This window comes from Schistocerca americana, chromosome 1, assembly GCF_021461395.2.
Source record: "Schistocerca americana isolate TAMUIC-IGC-003095 chromosome 1, iqSchAmer2.1, whole genome shotgun sequence".
Classification (NCBI taxonomy): Eukaryota; Metazoa; Arthropoda; class Insecta; order Orthoptera; family Acrididae; genus Schistocerca; species Schistocerca americana.
The window spans coordinates 1,053,427,318-1,053,449,504 of NC_060119.1; the positions used below are offsets into that span (position 1 = coordinate 1,053,427,318).

At 44.4% G+C, this 22,187-nt stretch overlaps 1 protein-coding gene across 1 annotated transcript in view; it reads right to left on the reverse strand.

The window, feature by feature from the left end:
- LOC124549533 overlaps nucleotides 1-19,899 on the reverse strand; it is a 39,463-nt gene extending 19,564 nt beyond the window's left edge. The window contains exons 1-2 of the mRNA XM_047125250.1: nucleotides 19,850-19,899; nucleotides 1,654-1,759 (exon numbers count right to left, since the gene is read on the reverse strand). Of these exons, the coding sequence (XP_046981206.1) occupies nucleotides 1,654-1,759; nucleotides 19,850-19,861 (118 nt within the window). The 5' untranslated portion in view covers nucleotides 19,862-19,899. The remainder of the gene's footprint in view (nucleotides 1-1,653; nucleotides 1,760-19,849) is intronic.
- Nucleotides 19,900-22,187: the final 2,288 nt, after the last annotated feature.

The window sequence follows — 22,187 nt, forward strand, 5'->3', positions numbered from 1 at the left end:
AAATATCTAAACGTCCTGTTTGAGTTCTGAAGATGGACAGGCGCACGTGACTGCTGGGGCGCTTCTATATGTGCTCGAATTGCGAAATAACTTACTGCAATAATTATTACGCACTGATTACACGGGAGAGCGTAATGTAACCCCAGGCGGAATCTAAAGAATGACCACCTTCGTGACAAATTTTTTAGTTGATTGAGTTGAGTGTAGAGACACTCCAGCTTTGACTTCGCAAATTTGTTGACGAAACAAACTATCCCACCTCGAGTCTTCTCAAGATCCTAGAAAACGATGCAATATCAAAGAATAGTTAGGATCAGTGTTTCGTAAATGAACTTCTTCATTTATGACTTTCACTTCGGAATATTTTCAGTGAATCTCAGCCTGCTTTTTCTAGTAGCATAGTTGGCAGAAAAACTGGATATCAGTCCACAACTTGGGGAAATTCGAGAGGAAGCATATTCTACCAAGCGGATTCTATCCATGTCTGGCTCAGCCTTTCATCTAGGAAACAGTTATTGTGTTAGCCAAGGAAGCCAGTTGTTGGCTATAGCTTCATGTATGAGACAGTATGTGCTTCTCAGTTACCATGTTTACACGGACCTCCCAAAAACCATTTGGAAATGCGGTTCTAGATATCGGATTTTCTCTTCTATAATCGATTACCTTTCCCATGCGAACGCTCCCCCCATTGTTGAAATGTACGTCGGTTATCATGATCCGTCCAGTTTTTAGAAAGATCGGCTGCTGTGTACTGAGTGACATTTCGTACAGCGAAGAAATATTATATATATGAAGATGGAATCTGTTCTTTCAGACATGTCCGAAAGAACGCATACCATCTTCATACCATTAGTTAGGCTAATATATATAAGGCTCACCGGCCATTTGACCATCTTCTTTTGTGCGGATGCACAAACAGTGCCAGAACTCTTACGGGAATCAGCAGGGAAGCCGCGAGTAATGAGTATGATGGGCAGGGACAGTATGAATATAGTGAGGGACAATAAGTTGCGAATGTGGGTCTCACTGGAGCCGTGCCAGAGATAAGTCCCTGCAGTCGTACTATCCTGTGTGTCGTCGGTGGCTCAGATGGATAGAGCGTCTGCCCTGTAAGCAGGAGATCCGGGGTTTGAGTCCCAGTTGGGGCACACATTTTCAACTGTCCCCGTTGACTTATATCAACGCCTGTATGCAGCTAAGGGTATTCATTTGACTGGAAGAAATATTATACTAAGAAAGGTGTTATCCATCTCCTACAGCGAACGGAAGAAAAACAGCCCTTGTGACTAGCCAACTAGATGTGAATCCGGAGAACTGATTCATATAAAACAACTGACGATCGGGAAAACAATGTTGGACTTGAATAGAAAAATCGATTCAGGCCTTATCATGTAAACGCGATAATGGATAACGGTTTGCTAATTTCGATTTTTGGCTTCCGAAAGTAGTGTCGCGTGTGAATGCGGCAGGAATGTCGTAAGTGCTGCTAGCATTCGCGTCTGGGACGTGCATCCGTTGCAGTGACAGTGTAGAGTGCACAAGGGTCACGGGTGCGAGGGCAGAGATGCAACGTGCAGCATGCCAGGGGTGCCACCACAGCCGCTGAGGAAGGCCAACCGTGCAGCACTGCTGCCGCCGCGGGTTCGCACTCACCGGTGTTGGTACGAGGGTCGCGCGCCGTGTTCAGGTTGAAGAATTGGTCGTACGCACCTTGCTGCGCCGACACCACCGCCACCAGCACCAGGAGGAGCACGGCAACCTGCACACAACAAACAGAGGCAACGCGTCAGCACAGCCGTCTCACACACCACATACAGATTACACAAAAAATGTCTGTCAGTCCTGCAACGCTATGGCCAAAGAAGGCTGCCACATACCACAAGTACAAACATTCCGTCTCGCACTGTTGATGTATGTAAACAGTTTCTTTTAGTTAGGCTAATTTTGCACCAAGGACAGCCATTTAATCAGTTATAGACCTTTCTCTCACAGCACCGCTATTTTTTCTGTCATTAATGCAAAAGACATCGCTACTTTTTTCATCCTCCTCGTGTGTGAGCATGGGCAATACCCACCTTCACATTTTGTTAGATATGATGCTCCAGATTCATCTACATCCACATCTACATCTACATCTACATGGATACTCTGCAAATCACATGTAAGTACCTGGCAGAGGGTTCATCGAACCACCTTCACAATTCACTATTAGTGCAATCTCGTATAGCGCGCGTAAGGAATGAACACCTATATCTTTCCGTACGAGCTCTGATTTCCCTTATTTTATCTTTGTGATCGTTCCTCCCTACGTAAGCTGGTGTCAACAAAATATTTTCGCATTCGGAGGAGAGGAGAAGGTTGGTGATTGGAATTTCGTGAGAAGATTCCGTCGCAACGAAAAACGCCCTTCTTTTAATGATTTCCAGCCCAAATCCTCCATCATTTCCGTGACACTCTCCCATATTTTGCGATAATACAAAACGTGCTGCCTTTCTTTGAACTTTTTCGATGTACTCCGTCAGTCCTATCTGGTAAGGATCCCACACCGCGCAACAGTATTCTAAAAGAGGACGGACAAGCGTAGTGTAGACAGTCTCCTTAGTAGGTTTGTTACATTTTCTAAGTGTCCTGCCAATGAAACGCAGTCTTTGGTTAGCCTTCCCCACAACATTTTCCTACGTGTTCCTCCAAATTTAAATTGTTCGTAATTGTAATACCTAGGTATTTAGTTGAATTTACGGCTTTTAGATTAGACTGATTTATCGTGTAACCAAAGTTTAACGCGTTCCTTTTAGCACTCATGTGGATGACCTCACACTTTTCGTTATTTAAGGTCAACTGCCACTTTTCGTACCATTTCGATATTCAGGTAATTTAAGAATTCTGTTAATGAACGAAATGATTAATACTTCGGAAAAGAGGGTAATTTGGAAACAAAATATCTGCGACTGCGACTGCAAGAGGGGGACTTGCATTTCAAAGAAAAAATAATTTTCTAGTAGTCAGTATACTGACTATTATAATGTCTTACAGCGCTTCAGTAGCGTCCGTTCGTAAATGCACTTTTTACAATGCTTTCTTCACACCCGTTGGTTTTATTTAAAGTACAATCGACAAATTTATACCGCAAGAGAAATTAGAGATTCACTAAAATGTAGGAAAGATATGAATTTCAAACAATCTGTTAAATAAGTGCTGAGTATCTGTCTCACGCGTGGTGGCGCAGTGATTAGGTTTTCCGTGATTTCCATAAATTGCTTCAGGCAAATGCCGGGATGCTTCCTTCGAAAGGGCACTGCCGACTTCCTTCCCCGTCCTTCTCTAATCCAATAGGACCGATAATCTTGCTGTTTGGTCTCCTCCCCCAAAATAGCTAACCACCCAACGAATCTGTCTCACGTTGCCATCATTTCTATAGTTTGTTGCTTAAGTCTCCACCCATTTTCTGTAACTACCCAGTGTATGCAAGTACGGAAGAATTAGCATCAACACTTGTTTTTCAAACACCGTTTTGGATTAAAGAAAACATGTTGTATTAAAGAAAACGTATTGTAATCGGTTTTCGCCGACTCAGTTGTCCACATGACTGAGAAAATGATACGTTCTCACCTTCATCCCTACTATTATTGTTAAACCTGTTTTACCCACTACGTCCTGAATCTGTTCTTAAACGTAGTGTACCAGAATAATCGTACGTTCACTATTCTTATCAGGCAACACAGAAAACTTTGAAATGAACCAATGCAGCTGAAAACACAACCGACAGAGTGTGCTTCCAGCCATTGCTCAGTTATTCTGGTAGGAGACGTGCTAGATCCCAGTACATGAATAGCAGAACACAAATTTAGTTTAACTTACTTTAACTAACAGTCTTTTAAAAAAAATGGCTCTGAGCTCTATAGGACTTAACGTCTGAGGTCATCAGCCCCCTAGAACTTAGAACTACTTAAACCTAACTAACCTAAGGACATCACACACATCCATGCCCGAGGCAGGATTCGAACCTGCGACCGTAGCGGTCGCGCAGTTCCAGACTGTAGCGCCTAGAACGGCCTAGAACAGTCTTTTAAAATTTATTGTTTGCACACAACTGTTACGTGACTGTACTTGAAACTAAAATAAACTAGGTGACATAATACATTTGTCAATAAGTCAAATCGATTAACAAGTCCTCAGTCGATGAAGCCGGAGCCCTTATACGATCACTTTGCAGTGCGTCTGTTCGCCGTCTGTTAAGACCCCTTTTTCTCAAAAAAATGGTTCAAATGGCTCTGAGCACTATGGGACTTAACATCTACGGTCATTGGTCCCCTAGCACTTAGAACTACTTATACCTAACTAACCCAAGGACATCACACAACACCCATTCATCACGAGGCAGAGAAAATCCCTGAGCCCGCCGGGAATCGAACCCGGGAACCCGGGCGCGCGAAGCGAGAACGCTACCGCACGACCACAAGCTGCGGACCCCTTTTTTTTCTCAGAAACGCTTAGAGGTATCAGGTTGAAATTTATGTCAAACGGTAAGGCTTGCGGCCCCTTGACAGCGTAAAAACTTCAAATTTCTAAGTCAATGACCTCAAAAGATACGGCCATTAGTGACACATATTTTGATGCTCTCAAATTCATTCATCAAAGCTTGTAAATGAACTGGCTATATACATAATTAAGTTTGTACAGAACCCTCAAAGCGCGGGTCTTAGCAAAACAGTAAGTCAGTTAGTGGAATCCGTTAGGACCAGTTCTGGTAAACGGTACGGAATTTTAATCTGGTGAGCATTATTTGTGGGAGGTATTTTCGATTTCCGTGAGCTGACACTTGTGATTTTGGCTTCTTACACACCGCTTTGCTCTTGTACAAGAGTGTGAGCAAGACTGCGAGCAACTGAAGAATGCTGTAAGAATTAACTTAACAGTCAGCCATGTACACTGGGAAACATAAATCCTAGAAAGTTCCCGAAGAAAAAAGCGTGAATTAAAAGGACAAAGATAAGTATCAACAAAATGAACAAGCAAAGCGTTCGTGCATCTTAGCAGAACCCCTTGTCAGGAAATGTCTGCACGCTTTAACTGCAATGCCGTGTGTACTAAACGTCACGCTTGTAGCTAACTGATATTGGAATAGACATTTCACGACTCTGAACGCCTGCTAGGAACATGTATAATGGCCTTATTCAAAACAGAAGCAGTGGGCTGTTAAGTAAAGCGCGGTGGGTCGTGTGTCCGGTGGTCATTGGTTTGCGGATCTGAGCGGGCAGAGAGAGCCCCCGGTTCACCTTCAGAGCAGTTCCGGAATAGGCAGAGACAACAGAGCAGCCGGGAAACCCGTGTCGCGCTCGCCAAAGCCGAGTGGACAGCGGCAGCTGGGCATTAAAAGCGAGCAGCGGCAGCCTTGGACGCGTTCCTTAGCATTCGGATCGCAGCGCATTGTTCGTATTCCCGCTGAGAGGTCGCTCGCTAACCGGAATAGACTGCAGTAAAACGCTGCTGCACGTTTCGCTTCTAATTGTAGCTTTATGACGCGGGGAGTCATTTACCCACACCGAGGGAGGTAACGCGGTGGTCAAAGGCCTACACCCATGTTAGGGGAGGAACATACACTACTGGCCATTAAAATTGCTACACCACGAAGACGACGTGCTACAGACGCGAAATTTAACCGACGGGAAGAAGATGCTGTGATATGCAAATGGTTAGATTTTCAGAGCATTCACACAAAGGGTGGCGCCGTTGGCGACACCTACAACGTGCTGACATGAGGAAAGTTTCCAACCGATTTATCATACACAAACAGCAGTTGACCGGCGTTGCCTGGTGAAACGTTGTTGTGATGCCTCGTGTAAGGAGGAGAAATGAGTACCATCACGTTTCCGACTTTGATAAAGGTCGGATTGTAGCCTATCGTGATTGCGGTTTATCGTATCGCGGCATTGCTGCTTGCGTTGGTCGAGATCCAATTATGTTAGCACAATATGGAATCCGTGGGTTCAGGAGCGTAATACGGAACGCCGTGCTGGATCCCAACGGCCTCGTATCACTAGCAGTAGAGATGAGAGGCATCTCATCCGCATGGCTGAAACGGATCGTGCAGCCACGTCTCCATCCCTGAGTCAACAGATGGGGACGTTTGCTAGACAACAACCATCTGCACCAATAGTTCGACGACGTTTGCAACAGCATGGACTATCAGCTCGGAGACCATGGCTGCGGTTACCCATGACGCTGCATCACAGACAGGAGCGCCTGCGATGGTGTGCTCAACGACGAACCTGGGTGCACGAATGGCACAACGCCATTTTTTCGGATGAATCTAGGTTCTGTTTACAGCATCATGATGGTCGCATCCGTGTTTGGCAACATCGCGGTGAACACACATTGGAAGCGTGTACTCGTTATCGCCATACTGGCGTATCACCCGGCGTGATGGTATGGGGTGCCATTGGTTACACGGCTCAGTCACCTCTTGTTCGCATTGACGGCACTTTGAACACTGGACGTTACATTTCGGATGTGTTACGACCCGTGGCTCTACCCTTCATTCGATCCCTGCGAAACCCTACATTTCAGCAGGATAATGCACGACCGCATGTTGCAGGTCCTGTACGGGCCTTACAGAAAATGTTCGACTGCTGCCCTGGCCAGCACAATCTCCAGATCTCTCACCAACTGAAAACGTGTGGTCAATGGTGACCAAGCAACTGGCTCGTGACAATACGCTGGTCACTACTCTTGATGAACTGTGGTACCGTGTTGAAGCTGCATGGGCAGCTGTACCTGTACACGCCACCCAAGCTCTGTTTGACTCAATGTCCAGGCGTATCACGGCCGTTATTACGACCAGAGGTCGTTGTTCTGGATACTGATTTCTCAGGATCTATGCACCCAAATTGCGTGAAAATGTAATCACATGCCAGTTCTAGTGTAATATACTTGTCCAATGAATACCCGTTTATCATCTGCATTTCTTCTTGGTGTAGCAATTTTAATGGTCAGTAGTGTATTTCTTATCACCTGAGCACTCACATTCACGTTCGTACGCCGCACCGACTCTGAATCACTCCACGCAACGGCAAGAATACTCGCTTCAGAACGTTGGTGTTGACTTTCTTCCTCCCTTTCTCTAAACGCAATAGTACGTAATGCTTGACATGCAGCTGTCTGCATGTCCTTTGTTATCACTACCGATACCGTTTAATGACCGTCAACATGATACGAAAGATCACATTTTATTATTTACGTTTCAGTTCACGTCGTATCAATATGGCAATGGCATACGACAATGACATAAAACGTAAACAGTTTATGAACTTTCATACTGTGATTATGGCTATACCAAAACTGGTAATATAGATATCACGTTGATGGAGAAGGCATAAAAGAAGTGACATAAGGCTATCAAATTTCTCTGACACATACCGCACTTAAAGCTCATGAGCAAAAATGGGGTGCGACAGTCAGTGGAAGGTAACATCACCTCTTATCCCTTTGAGCTCCTATGGTTTCTGCCCCAAACCACATTTTTTTTAAATACCGGTGCCTTTCGAGTGAAACTACCGATGCTCTTGCAAGACAGCGGTACACTGAGGTACTTCTACGTATGTTATGTATAACGCAGGAGATGCTTATAGTGTTCATGGCAACCATCGGTGCGAAGTGTTTACTATGTTGTTCTACAAGATTAGTGTATGCTAATTTTTGTTACATAATTTACTTTAAGTGTGGGCTTTCCATAGTGATCATATTGAGGAAATCATTGACAGTGAAAGTACGTTTATCTAAAGTTATTCCAACGTGAACTTCAGTTTGTATTACGGCTTTTGTGAATGGTTCCCAGAGAAAAGCAATGGACTCGTTTTGACTTTTATGATTACTTTTGTAACCGGATGTAAATTTATGAAAGTTTAGGCCCATTTTTCGTTTGTTATTTAGGACTATAATTTGTTTTAGGCATTATGTGCTCATGAAAATTTTGAGACATCACACACGATCTAAATGTCCGTTTTTTAGACAAAGAAATTCCGTGTGATTTGGATTCAGAGACATCTGAAGCAAAGTTGACGCTGAGAATGCTTCTTTGAATGTTCTCCTACAGGCGAGTACATCGGGAAATTCGATTCTGTTGCCAGGTCATGAACTACTCATTGAAAATGCAGTTCATGACAATGTTGACAACGACAGGGAAGATGAGCGTACCGTGATAAACTCACAAATAAGATGATTTACATCGTACGAGTTACCAACTATGCCCGACTTCTCTGAAGTGGTCCGAGCAAATGTTGATGTAAGTTGTGAGTCTGCAGTGTAAGTGTTTCTGAGCTTGTTTGCACAGGAAATGATGGGAAGTACGTCGAAGGAGTTCCAACGTGAAACCTCCTCCATAAAATACTCGGATGTTCACTTTTTGACAACTTCTTGTTGTATTCGTTGATTATGATGATAATAAAAGTTAAGTTTGTGAAAAAGTTGTAAATTATATGCATTTTTCATGTTTTTGGGACTCAGCGGTTTAAGTAACCAGCAAGAAGCTAGGAAATTCTGCTAACAAATGTGGCCGACACCCAACCAGCTAAGGAAGCTGTAGTTCGTTTATCCATTCATATTCCATTTCAAGGCAAGATGTTAGTCTTACAGGGGCCTTGATTAATTTCACCGTTTACACGAGCGTTCAAAACGGCTGTCAAAAATGGCAATAGAAGTACTGAATTACTTAGCTTCAATAAATGACACGTACTAAATGTTGACGATTTCGCACGCGGAGATGTTTCCTTGCTTCCAGGTTTCTTGTTCAGATTATGTCAGTTAAATAACTCACAAAAATCTTCCTATCATCCTGCAAGCTACCTGTGGCCTCAATAATCAGCCAGCTGAGTATGAGAAAGGTTTTTCAAGTAGTTTGTTTATAATTTCGTACCCACTCATTGTCCTGCTACTTTGCCTACAGGAACTTAGACGTTGTCAACACTTAAACACTTCCTGTCTTTTAGTCACTCAGTCAAAACGGTGAAAGTTATTAACATCTTTTAGTTTGTTGAATACTTGTAATGTTGATGGTGTTGGGACATGTATTCACGTCTGTTGGACGAATGTTATGAAAACAAACACTCCAAATCGACATTTCAAGTAAGTCACATCCTATGAAACATCTGTAACGCAACCATCTGTGTGTCGTGCTTGTAATTATGTATTATTTATATTGTAGGACAATTAATCTGTAAAAGACGCACCACATGGTGTGAGGAAAGCATGTAAAACGTCTGAAGATGAATCATTACGATTCGAAACCGGTAACGGTACAATTTGAATAAAGGAACTGAAAGTAAATTTGTGGCTGGTTGCTGTCCCAACGCCATCAACATTTGGCTTCAAATAACAGCCACGGTCTCCAACCATGACATCATATGACAAAACTGCATTATACTTTTACTGCCGACCGGGGTGGCCGAACGGTTCTAGGTGCTACAGTCTGGAACCGCGCGTCCGCTACGGCCCTGGGTTCGAATCCTGCCTCGGGCATGGGTGTGTGATGTCCTTAGGTTAGTTAGGTTTAAGTAGTTCCAGGGGACTGATGACCTCAGAAGTTAAGTCTCATAGTGCTCAGAGCCATTTGAACAATCTGAACCATACTTTTACTGGTATTTTAAGAAATATGTAGTAATCCGTCCGTCAACATCTGAAGATGGTAACATTCATTACCGAAATTGGTTATCGAGAATAAAGGTTGTTATTAGCAATCTTGGCAAAGAAATTTATCTTCTCTAATATGTTACTGACATCTGGATCTTAATCCCAAGTGCTACGTGTGTCTTACCCGAGAAGCGTTTATCCAAGAAGTTGATGGCAAAGAGCTATAGAATTAGCGACGGTTTTTCTACGCAGAAAATGTACCAATGGGCAGTATTTCTCCATCACAACAAGACTGGAAAGCAGTAAGGTACATTTCTTACTATTCTATTTCGGCATTTAGCTCCAAGACATAAGCACTTAACAATTCGCAATTTTACTCTGGTGTTACCTCATTTGGATGTGTGTCTTGTGTCAGTGAGGAGAACATTCCTGCCGCACGTGTCGCTCTGTGAACTGCAGACGAATACTTTTTAGACGCTCTGTGACCAAAATGGTACTGAAACAGTGGATGACAGACTAAAGGCCGAAGTACTAAATGTCTTTTCCCAAAGCTGTTTCACAGAAGAAGACTGCACTGTAGTTCCTTCTCTAGATTGTCGCACAGATGACAAAATGGTAGTTATCGAAATAGACGACAGAGGTATAGAGAAACAATTAAAATCGCTCAAAAGAGGAAAGGCCGCTGGACCTGATGGGATACCAGTTCGATTTTACACAGAGTACGCGAAGGAACTTGCCCCCGTTCTTGCAGCGGTAACGTAGGTCTCTAGAAGAGCGTAGCGTTCCAAAGGATTGGAAAAGGGCACAGGTCATCCCCGTTTTCAAGAAGGGACGTCGAACAGATGTACAGAACTATAGACCTATATCTCTAACGTCGATCAGTTGTAGAATTTTGGAAGACGTATTACGTTCGAGTATAATGACTTTTCTGGAGACTAGAAATCTACTCTGTAGGAATCAGCATGGGTTTCGAAAAAGACGGTCGTGTGAAACCCAGCTCGCGCTATTCGTCCACGACACTCAGAGGGCCATAGACACGGGTTCACAGGTAGATGCCGTGTTTCTTGGCTTCCGCAAGGCGTTCGATACAGTCCCCCACAGTCGTTTAATGAACAAAGTAAGAGCATATGTACTATGAGACAAATTGTGTGATTGGATTAAAGAGTTTCTAGGTAACACAACGCAGCATGTCATTCTCAATGAAGAGAAGTCTTCCGAAGTAAGAGTGATTTCAGGTGTGCCGCAGGGGAGTGACGTAGGACCGTTGCTATTCACAATATACATAAATGACCTTGTGGACGACATCGGAAGTTCACTGAGGCTTTTTGCGGATGATGCTGTGGTATATCGAGAGGTTGTAACATTGGAAAATTGTGCCGAAATGCATGAGGATCTGCAGCGAATTGACGCATGGTGCAGGGAATGGCAATTGAATCTCAATGTAGACAAATGTAATGTGCAGCGAATACATAGAAAGATAGATCCCTTATCATTTAGCTACAATATAGCAGGTCAGCAACTGGAAGCAGTTAATTCCATGAATTATCTGGGAGTACACATTAGGAGTGATTTAAAATGGAATGATCATATAAAGTTGATCGCCGGTAAAGCAGATGCCAGACTGAGATTCATTGGAAGAATCCTAAGGAAATGCAATCCGAAAACAAAGGAAGTAGGTTACAGTACGCTTGTTCGGCCATTGCTTGAATACTTCTCAGCAGTGTGGGATCCGTACCACATAGGGTTGATAGAAGAGAGAGAGAAGATCCAACGGAGAGCAGCGCGCTTCGTTACAGGATCATTTACTAATCGCGAAAACGTTACGGAGATGATAGATAAACTCCAGTGGAAGACTCTGCACGAGAGACGCTCGGTAGCTCGGTAAGGGCTTTTGTTGAAGTTTCGAGAACATACCTTCACCGAAGAGTCAAGCAGTATATTGCTCCCTCCTACGTATATCTCGCGAAGAGACCATGAAGATAAAATCAGAGAGATTAGAGCCCACACAGAAGCATACCGTCAATCCTTCTTTCCACGAACAATACGAGACTAGAATAGAAGGGAGAACCGATAGAGGTACTCAAGGTACCCTCCGCCACACACCGTTAGATGGCTTGCGGAGTATGGATGTAGACGTAGAATATATGTTTGTCTCTCGACGTTACGAGGGAGAGAATCCCTGTAGTTAAGCAATCCTGGTCTTATTTGAAACGTGAAATTACGACGCGTTCCTCTTGACGTTTTTACTGCACAAACTGATATTCCGGGCGCGTGCGGAATGCAGGAGGCAGCGCGACCTTGGCCCTGGAGCCGCTGGAAGCGCTGGCCGGCGTCCCCTCTGCCACGTGCGGCGGTCTCGGTCGAGTCGGGCTTCCGCAGAACACGTCGGCCCTCCTGGCGCCGCGAGCGACGGCCCTCGCTGTCGCCGTCCCCGGTTCGAATCCCCGCGCTCGCAGGGCAACCGATTGGGGGCTTAGGCGGCTACACGCCGGCCGCGGGCCTTGTCTGCCGGCGCGGCGGAATTAATTCCTCGTTAGCCTCTTAATGGCAGCGGCCCGTGAGACGCCCCGGAGGCGGCGCGCCATTACCGTTTAAATGTTAACCGGCGATTAATTAAGCTCTAATCGATGGGATGCGGTGGCAGCGTGTCCGCCCGCAGAACGCGCCTCTGTTTCGGGGCTTGCGGCCGAGTGCGTGCGTGCGTGAGTGCGCGTGTGTTTAGCCCCCCCGGCCACCCCCGGCGTCGTTGGCTTACGGTACACCGTGCCCAGGGGCCACCCACTGATCTACGCGGTAACCGCGGAGCAGAAGATCAATCGCACGCGTACGAGTATCTACGTACACGAGGATCGAAGTGCTGTAGTTCTAGACCCTGTAGTACAAGACAAGCAAACAGGTCGTATTCATATACAGCGACGTAAAACGTATGAAGAACATGACGTTCGTGTTGAAATTAATGATCATTTTCTACATATAATGTATCAACAAATAATTAAAATACTATCGAGAAAGGAAGCTAATTTCTCGAGAATAACTTATAAATTCTTTAACTACACCGAGCCTACGTTAAAGGTCTGCCTGTACCATAGATTTGCGACTCCCTTTTGTTTATAAGAGATTCTGACAAATTCAGTTGCAAACAGGGCCTAATTTCGGCCGAAACTGCTTTCCAACACCTCCCAGGGATCATTTCATAGTTTCATTTTTTATCTATTTTTTTTTTAAACCTAGGGGCCGGCCGTTGTGGCCGAGAGGTTGTAGGCGCTTCAGTCTGGAACCGCGTGACCACTACGGCCGTAGGTTCGAATCCTGCCTCGGGTATGGATGTGTGTGATGTCCTTAGGTTAGTTAGGTTTAAGTAGTTCTAAGTTCCAGGGGAGTGATGACCTCAGATGTTAAGTCCCATAGTGCTCAGAGCCATTTAAACCATTTTAACCTAGGAATACAAGTGTACACCCAAAACCTCCGCTTCCCCGAGCAGCTACAATGCAAATGTTTGAACATTGCAACCGGCAGCAGTTGAAAACATGACGTCAAAGTTACGAAGGCTACCGACTGGTGCCGATGTGTGTGGACTAGAAATAGAGAGCAAAGTGACAATGCCACGGAGCTGATGGTAGCACCTGTTGTTTATACTAAATCTTGCAGTTTTATTGTTTCGATTATAAGGAATCTTGTTTAAAAAAACCTAAATTTCTGTTTGTAATCACAAGTTTTCAAAAATCGAAACTTGTGATTTTTATGCCTGGTCTTGGGGTGTAGGAGTGGTGGTGGGAAGGGTTTGTCTGGTTGAACAGGTGAGTTCTGGCACCTAAAATTTTAGAAATTAAGCACTGTTACCAAATAACACAAATTCAGTGAATCAACAAATACTTGTTGAATAGTAGTCCGTAAAAAAAAAAGACTGCCTGTAATTTCATACAGGGTAAAGATTTTTCCGTTCTTTGACTAATTATGAAGGTCAGTCAAACGAAAACGACGCAGATACAAAATAAGTAAGTAAACTGTTTGTTATTTCAAAAGTATCGCAATAAGTGTCAATAAATTTATCTTACTCTGAGACAAAAAGGTCAGTGCTCTTATGGAAAAATTTTTGCAGTTGTGTTCGGGGCTTCTGTACGCAGGTGTGCACTTCTTTATCCGAGGCAAATCGACGGCCATAAATGTCTTTCTTCAGGGCTCCAAAAATATGGAAATCGCATGGGGAGAATTCGGAACCATATGGAAGGCCCAAACATTACCAAGGTTTTATCGACTACTCTGCAGAAGTTTTGCGGGAAGCGCTTAAACATCCTTCATACAGTCCCGACTCTCTCCATGCGATTTCTATAATTTTGGAGCCCTGGAGGAAGACATTTTTCGTCATCGATTTGCTTCGAAGAGATGCACACCTGAGTACAATCATGGTTCCCTTGGCAACCGAAATATTTTTCGTTGAAAGCTTTGACAGTGATGATATGCTCTCCCTCGGCTTCAGCACGTATTGTCACACATCAGCAAGCACTAAATTGTCTCTTGTTGACATTACTAAACAGCACGGTGAAGTGTATCAGTTCAGCTACCCACTGTTCATGTCCAAGTGCATATAAAGGGGCACCGGCCGTGCGGTTCTAGGCGCTACAGTCTGGAACCGCGCGACCGCTACGGTCGCAGGTTCGAATCCTGCCTCGGGCATGGATGTGTGTGATGTCCTTAGGTTACTTAGGTTTAAGTAGTTCTAAGTTGTAGGGGACTGATGACCTCAGAAGTTAAGTCCCATAGTGCTGAGAGCCTTGAGCCACCCAAAAGCTTGGCTGAGAAGTGCTGCCACGTTCTCCGCATTCCCCCGACTTGGCCCTTTCGGATTTCCCTCTGTTGCGAGCCCTCTCGAATACATTGCTTGGCGTTTCGCTCAGTAATGACGTGGAATTGAGGGTTTGACTGAACGATGTCTTCGAGTGGAATGTAGATAACTTTTACTGTCGAGGCATTGAACACATTGTCGAATGTTCGAAAAATTTTGTGAGCAACAACTAAGAACACATTATTGATTGATTTGATGTTCATTTCTTGGCTGTGGCTGAGCGGTTCTAGGCGCTTCAGTCCGGAACCGCGCTGCTGCTACGGTCTGAAGTTCGAAGCCTGCCTCGAACATGGATGTGTGTGATGTCCTTAGGTTAGTTAGGTTTAAGTAGTTCTAAGTCTAGTGGACTGATGACCTCAGACGTTAAGTCCCATAGCGCTCAGAGCCATTTGAGCCATTACTGTCGAGGCATTGAACACCTTGTTGAATGTTGGAAAGAATTTGTAAACAACAACTAAGAACACATTATTGATTGATTCGATGTTAATTTCTTGGCTGTGGCCGAGCGGTTCTAGGCGCTTCAGTTCGGAACCGCGCTGCTGCTACGGTCTGAGGTTCGAACCCTGCCTCGGACATGGATGTGTGTGATGTCCTTAGGTTAGTTAGATTTAAGTAGTTCTAAGTCTAGTGGACTGATGTCCTCAGATGTTAAGCCCCATAGTGCTTAGAGTGTGGTGTCACCGCCAGACACCACACTTGCTAGGTGGTAGCTTAAATCGGCCGCGGTCCATTTAGTACATGTCGGACCCGCGTGTCGCCACTGTGTGATCGCAGACCGAGCGCCACCACAAGGCAGGTCTCGAGATACGGAATAGCACTCGCCCAGTTGTTCGACGACTTTGCTAGCGACTACACTGACGAAGCCTTTCTCTCATTTGCCGAGAGACAGTTAGAATAGCCTTCAGCTAAGTCCATGGCTACGACCTAGCAAGGCGCCATTAACCGTATCTGAAGATAGTCTTATTTGTATTATCAAGAGCGATGTACCACAAGGATAGAATAAAGTTAAGTATTCGAGGAGCTGCATACTTTTCTTATTAGAATTCACTACTTATCCTGTTCCAGAATTCACGCCCGTCCGCGTTAGATAGCGTGCATTTAGGCCGCCTCTATCTACAAGGTGTTGGCACATTTACCAACACATCATAGAGCCATTTGAACAAATTCATTTCTTGTTTATTTTTGTGTAATCCAGAATTTTAAAAAACAGCCGACGGAATTTCTGGACCAGCCGTACATACGCGCCGCGGGTTGACGCCCTGACCTCCCAGGAAGTGCTAGCTGCAGGCTGCTCGGCACGTGGCGGTCCGCACGCGGAGTCGGGCGGTCGCGGCGGTGTGAAGGACACGCCGGCAGCTGCTGCTACTAACCAGCGACCTTGCCCTCCCGTATCGCCGCCAGAATCGGCGGTCTCCCCACTCACTGCACGTGCACTTTCCCACGCCCGTCCGCGCGACAGCTCGCGATTATTCACACTTACGGCCTTGCAGCTAGGGGTCCCGACGTCACAAATGCATGCAGCGTCGTAAGGAACATTTGTGTCCTAGGATAAATCCGTCTGTCGATTACCACAGACGTTCATCTGAGTTCTCCACATATCTGTTAGTCCCTTCCCTGCACTCTTTATTCATCCTATTATTTGCCCTTCATCTTCCACTCTCCTGCCAGTCTCAAATCATCACAAGAGGTACGATTTTCCCAGCGAAAAATCTGCACCGCTGATCTTTGACTGAGAGATTAAATGTAAGGATTTAGTCTAGGTACAAACTACTTCCTGCGCCGCCTTCAGTCAGAATACTTGTTTCACGCATCTCTCCACGCTAATCAGTCCTTTAAATGCTTCTTCATTTCTACTGCAGCGGTCTAAGGCGCTGCAGTCATGGACTGTGCGGCTGGTCCCGGCGGAGGTTCGAGTCCTCCCTCCGGCATGGGTGCGTGTGTTCGTCCTTAGAATAATTTAGGTTAAGTAGTGTGTAAGCTTAGGGACTGATGACCTTAGCAGTTAAGTCCCCATAAGACTTCACACACATTTGAACATCCTCTACTGCAGCCTACATCTGTTTGAACTCGTTTCTTGCTGCCTTATGCCTCAGGATGTGTTCTATCAAATAATCCCTTCTCTCGGTGAAGTTGTATCATACTCCACCGCGCGGGGTAGCCGCACGGTCTCAGGTGCCTTGCCGCAGTTCTCGCGGCTGCTCCCGTCGGAGGTTCGAGTCCTCCCTCGAGCATGGGTGTGTGTGCTGTCCGTAGCGTAAGTTAGTTCAAGCTAGCTTAAGTAGTGTGTAAGCCTAGGGACCGATGACCTCAGCAGTTTGGTTCCTTAGGAACTTACCACCACCTATTGTACACTTCTTTTTCCCCAATCTGATTTTATTAGATATCCGATCTAGGCCACACTCCATACCAACATCCTCAGAAAAATTCTCTCTAAAATTTAAATTTATACGTTATTCGATGTTAGCAAATTTCTACTTTTCAGGCTTGCTACTGCTACATTTTACGTCCTCTCTACGTCGGCCATCGTCAGCTATTTTGCAGCCCAAATAGCAAAACTCATACACTATTTCTAGTATCTCCTTTCCTATTCGACTGACTTAACTGCATTCCATGACCCATCTTTTACTTTGAAAACACACAATATCCTTTCGAGACACTATCCATACCGTTCCATGCCTTTTCCTAGTTATTGCCATAATCTGTCAGAAATACGAAGATTTTATTTCTTCCTCTTAACTTTAACTCCCCTTATAAATTTGTCTTTGATTCCGTTTATTGCTCACTGAATGTGCACGTTGATTGTGGTCTGTCTTTGCAAAAGCGACAGATATAGAAAAGCGTCACCTGTCTTCAAAGAGTACTCATGTGGTGACGCTTGACATCATTGTAACGGTCGAATCTTCGTGGTGGCTGAAATTTTCACTGTTATTCGATCGAGAAGGTGGAGATATAGCGGGTGGTTACAATTAAACTCCAGCTGCTCTCGGAGGTCCACTGTCGTCTGTAATTAAGGTATGGTTGCGAAACTAGGTAGATACGCTAATAGGTTAACGCGGAAAGGATTTACTCAGAAAAAAAGGTTCCAGTTTTGCCTACCAAATGCAAATCTGGCGCTGTACAGCATTTTGTGGGCGTCCTTTATGCTCATATTTAACAAACTGTGCAATCGGCAATTAATAAGAAAATCAACGTTACATATTCCTCACTTATTTCACCTTTTCTGTCCGCGTCCCGTTGCAGACTCATTACTGATGAACACATTTCTATACGTCTTTCTTGCACTCACAGCGCTAAACATTCCCGCTGTTTCTCGAGGCGTGAGAACAGCCGACACTGTTTATGTTGGTCCATCCGTCAGCTCGACTGCCCTATTGGTTCTGTAGGAATAAACTGTCATTGCAAATAAAAGAAGTAGTGTTACAACTGAATGAAATAATAATCCGAAACTTTGCAGACACATGGAGTTTTATTTTACACAAGTTTACACTTTCCTCCACTGTGAAATCTTATATTGTGCCAAAATTTCATGCCCAGAATGTCTTCGCAAAAGGAAATCAACGAGTCGGCTGACAGTGAGTTAAGAAACCGAAAGACCGAACTTCCTGCGTAGCAACACAAGGCTGAGCAAGCAAAGCAAGCAGAGAGCTAAAAATTTCATAACGAGCTGAAAATATATTCTTGTCGTGACATTAACGCTCACTGTAGTTTACACCATGTTGGTGTGGTGTTATAGGAATGATTCGGTGTTTGTGCCACTAGTGCTAGCACTCCTACGAGGACTGTTCCCTCACCTCGATAATACCTTTGACCAGCTTAACGTAAAAATCTTTCTCAACCTGATTTGAGACTATACCTGACGAATCAGCATGGGGAAATCATCTAACTCTTGCAACAAAAATACTTTTCTTTCTGCGACACTGACACAACATAACGCCAACAAACTTAGCCACGTTTCATTAATGTGAAACAGCTTCAGTTATTTATTAATACGTTTCCGCTTCTGCCCAACTGTCAATACAACCACTATACGCACATAATGAACTTCGCTGTAAGATGTAGGACGACTGAAAGACAACGCGCTGAAGTGGCATCAGCCCTTGCCTGTTCGCATATAAGCGCGTGTCGCTCAGCACTATACTTTCGAAGCAGACTTCTTGCAAAGATATGTTTTCTGCTGTCTTCTTACTGAAGTCTTTTGTTTGTAACGTGTTCTGCTACAAGAGTTTCATCGATCGCTCACGAAACCTAATTCGACTCACTAAACAAGGGATAATCTCATTTTTCAGTGTGGACTTCAGTTAGTTTGAGAACTAAGGTAAAGGAGACGTTACTAAATGAAAAAAGGGTACTTAGTGAGTACTGGTAACATCAGAAAATGTTTTCGAAGTACGTATACTGAAATGGTCCGTTCACTAAAAAAATATAAAGAATTTGCTCCATCATTCTCGTATGGTAGTGTAAAAATTTTCTTGAGTTTATAAAATACATTACAGATAATTGCACCGTGAAACTGGTTTAATGCAGCAGTTAAAATTTCCTATTGGTTTAAACTGTTTTTGATAATAGGGAGAATTAGGAAGACATGGGAAAGCAGAGGTATAATGAAAAAGTGCTCACGACATCAAAATTCGAATCAGTTACCATTATGACGACTTATATTATTTGTTAATCCCTTGAATCCCTTCCCCCCTACCTCCTTCAAACACCACCATCATCGGCCTCCAAAAGCAGTAAACAATTATTCTGCTTTGATTATCAAAATGAGACTACACTGGTTTTCTTCAGTTTGGCACAATGAAATACTGAAAATTTGTTTTCGAATTTTTCTTTTCATTCATAGAAAAGTCGACAGCGTATTTTAGTCGCAAGTATAATGGGACTATTCATCACTTGTTCACTGGACACTTAACAAACAGAACACAAAAAAAAATACTTTTTGAAATGGGCTAATGTAGCCAACAAGTAGACAAAAGAAAAAAGGAAAATGATAATGTGTGTGGGCACTGCAGGATTCACTAATTGCATTTTTAAGATATCAAAAAATAAATAAATAAATAAAACGAAGAGGGAGTCTACTAGCTTGTGAATCAGAAGGCACTTTTAATCAAAATCCACTGACCCACAGCTCTTGTTAAAAATTTTAAATTACCACAAATATTTGTAATGTTGCTAAAATGATGGCTGAAAGTGAAAATATATGACCTGTGGTCGTCGAGGGCGCTGCGGTTAAACTTGTGCCTATTGGAGGAACCAGATGTATGACTGATGCTGTCTAGCGAAGTTCGGTCACAGGCGTTTGCAGAGTGCTTCAGTGCTTTGTTTATGTCGCGAACGTCTGAATTGAACGATTAAACAAATAACTGAGAATGAGAGGAGACTCACCAGCTTGAGCATGTTGAGGACTGCGTCGGATCAGCTGCAACGGGCAGGACTGAGAATGTGCTGGCGAACGGCCGCCGGCCTTCCTTTATAGCCGCTGGTGGTCGCCGTGTAGCAAGTAGCGAGAGAGGGGGGAGGGAGCGTCCTTGCCCGCGACAGACGCCGGGCGCCGTCCTCAGGGGACACCGACAGCCGGCAGGAAACAGTGTCTAGGACGAACCGCCATTTTTTTGGCAATTACCTGTGACCGGTTGATTTTCCGACGTATCTGTTCCGTAGACACTGTCCTCGTCAGTTCGCCCCCGGCGGAATTCGCGTATCGTTTAGTACAAGGCTGCCGTTGCCTCCTGCAGAAGGTGCAACGGTAGCCGCTACTCCTGTAAAGGACACACGGCGAGATGGATCTGTTCCATTTAAGACAAAAATGGCTGTTTTTGCCACCTCCGTCTAGGGAAAAGGATATCTCCAGGACAACGGCATTGTGATACAAACTACCTGCATCCCAAGTCGGTGTCGAGGGAAGATTCGTTCATGATTCTCGTAAGTGATATCTACTCTCAAGGCTACGCTTCACTTGATATTTATTATTCGGTTTGTACTTCACGCACCGCCGATAGTACATTTATTTACCTTTTCTTGGTTGTAACGAAAGGGAGTAGATCTCGAATTTTTGGGGAACAACTCCAACAGAGAAATTATTTTGTTTTACTTGAAGCTGCCCATATCTTTTGTGACTGTCATTACCAGCTGGTACCTTAATAACGCTCGAAGGGGCGAAATTAGATCATCAATAACTATTCAACTGTTGATTGGCGACTCCATGGCGTGTTGTGCGCACCACGACCAAATAGTGGATAGAACTGGAAGGAAAATCAGCATTGGCCGTATTTTGTTGTTTTATTGTCAGCAAAATCGATTTTCGCTCACTTAGTGACCATCCTCAGTGCTGTAATACACAATTAAAATTGGTAGGTACTGGTATCAAGCTATAACCACAGGCTTAGAGCGATCACATAAATGTGATCGCTCTAAGCCTGTGGTTATAGCTTGATACCAGTGCCTACCAATTTTAATTGTGTATTACAGCACACAGGCTTAGAGCGATCACATAAATGTGATCGCTCTAAGCCTGTGGTTATAGCTTGATACCAGTGCCTACCAATTTTAATTGTGTATTACAGCACTGAGGATGTGATCGCTCTAAGCCTGTGGTTATAGCTTCATACCAGTGCCTACCAGTTTTAATTGTATATTACAGCACTGAGGATGGTCACTAAGTGACCGAAAATCGACTTTGCTGACAATAAAACAACAAAATACGGCCAATGCTGATTTTTCTTCCAATTCTATTCAACTGTTACTGAAAAAAAAAGCTACACATAAAAACGACCTTTTTTCAGTGAGTAATAATATTTTTCCCTCATCTTGCAAGGAGAATTTTATTTGTAGGTCCGTAGCTGACAAACTCTCTCTAAACCGACAGTCCACTAATACACTTTATTTTTGCAGTTTATTTACGCACTGCCTGAGGAAAAAAGCGAAGCACCCGAAGATATGGACAGCCGTCAATTAAACTTCGTACGTGCACACACCATCGATGGGTATGTAAATGATTAGAGTTGCAGTTATCTGTAACAGGTAGTTCAGATGGTTCAAATGGCTCTCAGCACTATGGGACTTAACATCTGAGGTCATCAGTCCCCTAGACTTAGAACTACTTAAACCTAACTAACCTAAGGACATCACACACATCCATGCCAGAGGCAGGATTCGAACCTGCGACCGTAGCAGCAGCGCGGTTCCAGACCGAAGCGCCTAGAACAGCTCTGCCACAGCGGCCGGGCTCTGTAACAGGTAGAACCCCCACAAGAGTACATTAGTGTTTAGTGTCGTTACCAGGCTTATTAGGGTATATAAGGGAAGCCAACAGTGCCAGATGTTGGCTGATCACTGTGAAAGGCAGGGAGACGTTACGTATCGTATGAGACAGCATTATCAGCCGATGATAGATTTTGAAAGGGGCCTCATTGTTAGTCTCTATTCGGCCGACTGGTCGAATCGTACAATACCCAGCTTTTTGGGGTACTAGGATGTCATAGTGCGCCGATGTTGGCCAGCATTGGAATCTGAGGGCAAGCACACTCGCCGTCAAGGTTCCGGCCGAGCACATCTGACCACTGCAAGGGAGTATAGCCGTGTTGTGCGCCAAGTATATCGTAAGCTCTTCACGTCCACACTACCGTCCGAGACCGAGTGAGGTAGCGCAATGGTTAGCAGGCGGCCGGAGTGGCCAAGCGGTTCTAGGCACTACAGTCTGGAACCACGCGACCGCTACGGTCGC